This window comes from Hakea prostrata, chromosome 5 (genome assembly GCF_041222555.1).
Source record: "Hakea prostrata isolate BN-2017 chromosome 5, UWA_Hpros_2, whole genome shotgun sequence".
Lineage (NCBI taxonomy): Eukaryota > Viridiplantae > Streptophyta > Magnoliopsida > Proteales > Proteaceae > Hakea > Hakea prostrata.
The window spans coordinates 17,384,516-17,390,892 of NC_142604.1; the positions used below are offsets into that span (position 1 = coordinate 17,384,516).

The 6,377-nt window shown below is 34.8% G+C and overlaps 1 protein-coding gene across 1 annotated transcript; it reads left to right on the top strand.

Moving 5' to 3' along the window:
* Positions 1-1,629: 1,629 nt before the first annotated feature.
* LOC149015521 (uncharacterized) lies at positions 1,630-2,355 on the top strand. Its single transcript, XM_089156543.1, has one exon. It carries the CDS (start codon positions 1,630-1,632, stop codon positions 2,353-2,355), a length of 726 nt encoding a protein of 241 aa, XP_089012669.1.
* The last annotated feature ends 4,022 nt before the right edge of the window (positions 2,356-6,377 follow it).

The window sequence follows — 6,377 nt, forward strand, 5'->3', positions numbered from 1 at the left end:
CGTTTATAATACATGATAGAACAAGACAACTAGTTGGACTTGAACTTGAGAAAACCAATTTGAAGAAGAGCTCAGAGATTCCTAGTGGATTCGAACTTGTGAAAACGAATGAATTAGAAGCACAGTAACGCAACCTAGAGCAGAAACCCAGATTCCTACACCAGCAGCCAGACACCGAATAGAAGGAAGAGATGCAAACTGTGAAGACAACGAGAAGAACACCTATGTTTTTATGGATTTTCATTTGCGGCAGCGGCTGCTGCCAGCTGCTGAGCCAATCGGACGGTGGGGATTTTGTCAGAGGCAATCGGACGGTGGGATCAAAATTCGGGGGTTTAATTGAAAATATGATTTTTTTAATTTTTACATTCAAGTTTGCAAATTTACAAATCGGGCCCCTCGCTCTACCCGATGTTGAGGCTCTTTCTCTTTTCACTCTCCAGTTCTCTCCAGTTCTCTCAAGTTCGATTATCCTTCTCAGAGATTTACTCATTTACCCACGAAAATATGCTCACCCTTCAACCTTATTTGTAATGGAGAGTTATTTGTAGGGATCCATGGTGGGTTTTGTAAACTCTTGGCTTAGGGTTTGTAAAATGACATTCGAGAAATCTCTGTTACTTCCCCACCTCAGGTGCTTGGGTGAAAGATGCAGGGCTGAAACAATCAAATTTCGAAAATGACAAAACAACAAAACAAGTATTACAAAAATCAATATGTTACTATCTCAATTATTTCTCCTCATGAGTTATAATTTCCCAATTGTTACTCACGTTTTCTTCTCACCGTTCGGCTTCCTACGATTAGGGTTGTTATCGATCTCGGATCATACATGTCAAAAGCTCTTGAGAGTATAATCAAGGATGCAAATAAGCCCTCGGTTCTGAATGTTTCCTGATTCAATCTCGGATGACATATTAGATGGAAGAAGTTCCTAACCAAAACATGATTCTACCATAGAAAATCTGTAAGCAAGAAAATCCAGTTGAACTTTATAAACACAATGAAATCATAATCACACTCCATCAATATGCTTCTTGTTTTCTTGCCCATATAGTTTTAACTCGATTTCAAGAGATTTAAGAACACAACAAGCAGGGCTGGATCGTGGTTGCAAGCGTCGGATTTGTCATTTTAACTTCTGCTTCTTCTCCTATCTCCGCCGCTCGCCATTTTAACATCTCCTTCTTCTCCGATCTCCGCCGAAGACTCGAGCTCCTCCTCCTCCACTCACCATCTCCCTCAACAGTCAATGGATTTTCTTTCCTCTCTCTTTCACTCTTATCTGTTTTTCAGGTGGTGGGTGATTTCCGTTGAGGGCGGTGGTTTCCCACACTGAAGGGCTTCCATGTGTAAATTTGTAAACTTTTAAAACTCATGAATATAAAAATAAAAAAATTAATTACAATTAAACCCCCGAATTTTGCTCCACACCGTTCGATTGCGTATGGCAAAATCCCCACCGTCCGATTTGATTATTCTATTGTTGATATGATTACAATACCACAAGGATTGGAAATCTTGATCTAAGTCTTATATATAACTGGCGAGCTCCTTCTCTTGCTACTCGTCTGGCCATTCTTCCGTTTTCTTTTGTTTTCCTTTTGAAACTTCACGGGTCACTCAATCATGCTTCGCTTTTTGCGTCCAAGGCCTCGGGCAATTATTTCGTCTCTCCATTCCCGGTTTAAAAAATCAGAGAACACCGTGGGAGTGAGTGCTGAACCCGAAATCGGAGTCAGAATCTTTTTTATGGTTAAAGGTGAGGATATTAGGGCAACATTCCCAAATGATGAAGGCCGTTCAATTATTCTTTGGGTAGGTAATTTCTTATTCGGGAGACAATTCAAAGTTGAGTTCCATAGCCTGTTTATCCGTGAAGTTATTAAGTGTCATATCCACGATATGCTTACAGAACTTGAAATCCCTACCGTCTCCATTGAGAGATTGAAGGAAGAGATATTTACATATGCTTCTGAAAAAGCAGAGTTCCGCAAAGCCAAAAAGGATAATGGAGAATTGGTTATCTTCATAGTTCTTGATGTCTATTTAATAGAATATGAAGATATTTGGCAAGAAAGTAGAGAATTTGAAGCCAATTTGAATGAAGATGAAGGTTTTAGCTTGCTTCCTGCTTCAAAGTCTTCGATTGAGGCTTTGGAGATCAAGAAATTACATGATACCTCTTCAACAGACTTGTGTATGATTTGCATGGATGATTACGTGAGAGGAGCTGACATCATAGAGTTAGAGTGTTCACATTTTTTTCACAGCGAATGCATCATCAAGTGGTTGGAGCACAAGAATACATGCCCATTATGTCGTTTTGCAATGCCGAAACAATCTGAGTCTTGATTTCTTATAGTCGCACTAGTACTTTGTAAATTTTAGTTTCTTATGACTAGACCAACAACTGTCCTACTAGTTTGTTTGAATCTTGAATCTTAAATTCTTGAATCTCATATTAATGAAAATCGGTCAATACGATGGATTATGTAATAAAGTATATGTTTTCATTGGGAATTGCAGATTTTGGGTTTTGTTTGCGTGAAAGAATTGGAGTGCGTGCATCATGCAAGTAAAACAGTTTTTACTTGTCGCATAAAAGATGCTTTTGGAAGTAGAAATTTTCATAAAGTCTAATTTATGTTACAAAAATTACAGGAAGCAAAACAGTTTTTATCAACGATTTTGGCTAATTACACGCGTCCTTAGTCTTCTTGTCTTTTAGACCAAACGATACAAGTTTGGCGAAAACCTAATAACATAGTATGAATGGATGGCTGAAAACAAGAAGGCCATTAGGATTGTTTGAATAACATTCTTTTTGTAGAAGAAAGCTTTTATATATAAGGTCAAATTTATGCATTCTTCACTAAGAGGGTTTAGTCATTGTTAACTAACTCAACCTTATATTGGCATGTTTGAAAAGCATTACATATACAAATATAAAATTGAAGTCCAAAAACTCCAAACACATTGAAATCCTCTCATCTAGCTGTTAAACTAATAAAGAATAGTATCATGAGTAACTTCTTGATTTATCTTTTAGAATTGACATTACAAATTAGATGATCTGAGTTCATTAGAATACTATATATCATACTATCATATCATATCATATCATATCATATCATACTACTATAATAAAAGCATATACTCTACCTTTTTCGTAAATCTTTTTCTGTCCTTTTCTGTCCCTATCATTGTTCTAAATACCAATAATGTTGTACTATTTTTTATTTATTTACTTATTTTTATAAGGGTAATTTAGACATTTTAGTCATTAATTATTATTAATTTATCATTAATTTTAATCCTTTTCTTAATTTCTCTCTCGATTTATTTATCGACCTCTTTCAATCTCACTCAAAGTCTGTCACTCTCTATATACCTCTCCCTCTCAAACTCTCTCTGAATCTCTCTCTAAATCTCTCTACGACCTCTCTCAATCTCTCTCAAAGTCTGTCGCTCTCTATATCCCTCTCCCTCTCGAACTCTCTCTGAATCTCTCTCTAAATCCCTCTTAATCTCTCTGAATCTTTCTTTTCCCGTTCTTCTGATTTTTATCTTTCATCTAATTTTTCCAAATTCCCAACTTTCGATTATTGCAGAATTTACCTCTGCAGAAGTTCAATTAAAGTAATAACTGAAGAAATATTCTGCACCTTCCGTTGAATTGAAAATTAAGAGCTTCCTGAAGTAAACCCTTGCACAGTTCAACTTCTTCTTTTGGTATATTATTGTTAACCCATGTTCACAGAAAAACAAGCTATAATGGGTGAGGTGGGTTGCCTTCTACTTCTCTCTTCCTCTCAATTTTGAATTTTGAAATTTGAATTTGATGTTCAGTTATATTCGAGGAATTTATTGGGTTTCTATGTATTCTTTCTCTCATTGTAATCAGAAACCAAACAATGGTGAGAAGCCGAACAATGGTGAGACGAAGGAGATGGGGAGAAGAAAGAAGATGGATTGATAATGGCGGTTTTGAAGGTCAACATGCATATTGCAAAGGATGTGCCAAGAAAATAAAGCGGGCTGTCAAGGGTTTTCAAGGTATTAATCCACTCTCTGTACCATTTGCAGTGTTCGTCTTCTACATTTTTTTTTTTTTTGAAATTCAACAATTTGCTGAAGAGTTTCTTATTAGCTTTCGAATTTGTTACAGAACTTGAAATTTGGATTCTGATTTATTGACTTTTGGATTCTCAAAACCGAGAATTAACATTATCTTATATTCTGATACCTTCTGATACGGCATTAACATTATTTGCTAACATTATCACTGATACGGTTAACATTATTTGCTAACATTTTTACGATTAACATTATCTTATCTTCTGGAAATTTGAATTCTTTTGATACGGTTTTCACTGATTTATTGACTTCTGGATTCGTTGGGGCGGACATATAGAGGGGCCGAGGAATTTTTTAAAAATAATGTTAATTCTCTTATTTTTTTACTATTTGGCCCTACTATTGAGAACAATTTTTAAAGGTAAATGTCATTCCAAATTATCTTCTCTTTCTATAAACGTGGGTTAAAGGAAATTTTTGAAAAAAAAAATCTTATTTGGTATTCAAAATTTTATTCCTAATTAGAAACTAATTTCTCAATCCCTATTTATTCTCTCCTCTCTTCTCTCTCATCTTTTTTTCCTAATTATTCTCTTCTCTTTCTATAAAAGTGGGTTAAGGAAATTAAAAAAAAAAGAATCTTATTATGTATTCAAAATTTCATTCCTAATTAAAAACTAACTCTTCAATCCCTATTTTCTCTCTCTTTTCTCCTTCTTTTCTTCCTATTTATTCTCTTCCCTTTCTATATGCGTGGGTTAAGAAAATTTGGAAAACAATATACTCTACAATTGTGTACTCTTTCTCGATTTATTTATCTTTCTATTTTTCTCCTTTTTTTTATTTTTATTTTTTTATTATTCTTTGTATATGATTTTATATTCTATGTTTCTTTATTTCTTCACTGCCAGTAGTTGGGATTGAGGATATACTCTATGATTTTATATTCAAAATTTATTGATGACGAGATTGGTATTGAGGATATAATCTTGAGATTCTAGCTCAGATTAAAACCATGGCTTTCGATAAGATTAGAACGTTACAAGAGGAGAATTTGTAGTTACAGATTTCAGAATTCTCTCATGATGTTAGCCTCAACACATTGATTTACTGGTACAGTCCAATCTCCTTCATTGTGACCAAAATAAATCAAGTCACCCAATGGCAGCTGCTCTTGTTGACTATGCAAGGTCTAAACCAGAAAATGTCACAGAATTTGAAAATTTTTCAGGAGAAGGGATATTTGGAGAAATTGATGGGAAAATCATTTTTGTTGGGAACAAAAAAATTGCAAGGAGAGCTGGTAGTGAGATAGGTAAGAACATCGATCCACTCTTGTTTTTAATTTTTAAAATTTCAAGCAAATCATATATGCACTCCTTAAGTTTACAAACTATAACATTTGTAACATTCAAATTTGCAAACTATTATGTTTGTAACATTCAAGTTGATTATAATATGGCCAGCTATGGAAATTTTCAGTTATAGTAGGAGAATGTGATACCACTAATGGAGGGGCAACACAGTTGGATATATTTACTTACATTGATGAGAGCTACTGATGTTATGATTGCTGGAAAGGTCGCAGTTGTGGCAAGGTATGGAGATGTCGGCAAGGGACGTGCTTCCGCTCTCAAGTAGGTTGATGCACATGTCATTGTGACTGAGATTGACCCCATCTGTGCCCTTCAAGCTTTGATGGAAGACTTCAATGTCATGACCCTTGAAGATGTGCTTTCAGAAGTTGACATCTTCGTTACCACTATACTGGGCACGGGGATATACTCTATGATTTTATATCAAGCTCTAGATATTTTATAAATCACGTGCCCAGTATTTGGGATTAGCCTTATGTATAACCGCATAACTACGTGCCCAAATGCAGCTGAAAGTTATGATTCCCTTGTTTCGTGGAATGCGTTTTATACTACTATTATAAAAGCATGTACTCTACCTTTTTTTGTCTGTTTTTTTTTCTCTTATATATATATATATATATAATTTTTCTCTTTCTAATATGAGGTTCATTTAGGCATTTTATGTATACCTCTATGGTAGCTTCACAAATTAAATGGATCGAGTTCACCCAGAATACTATATATATTTTTTTCTCTTTCAGATATGAGGTTCATTCAGGTCATTTTATGTATATCTTGAGCTACATACTTGTGGTACCTTCACGAATTAGATGGATCAGAGTTCACCAGAATACTATATATATTTTTTTCTCTATAAAATATGAGGTTCATTCAGGTCATTTTATGTATACCTCGAGCTACATGTGGTAGCTTCACGAA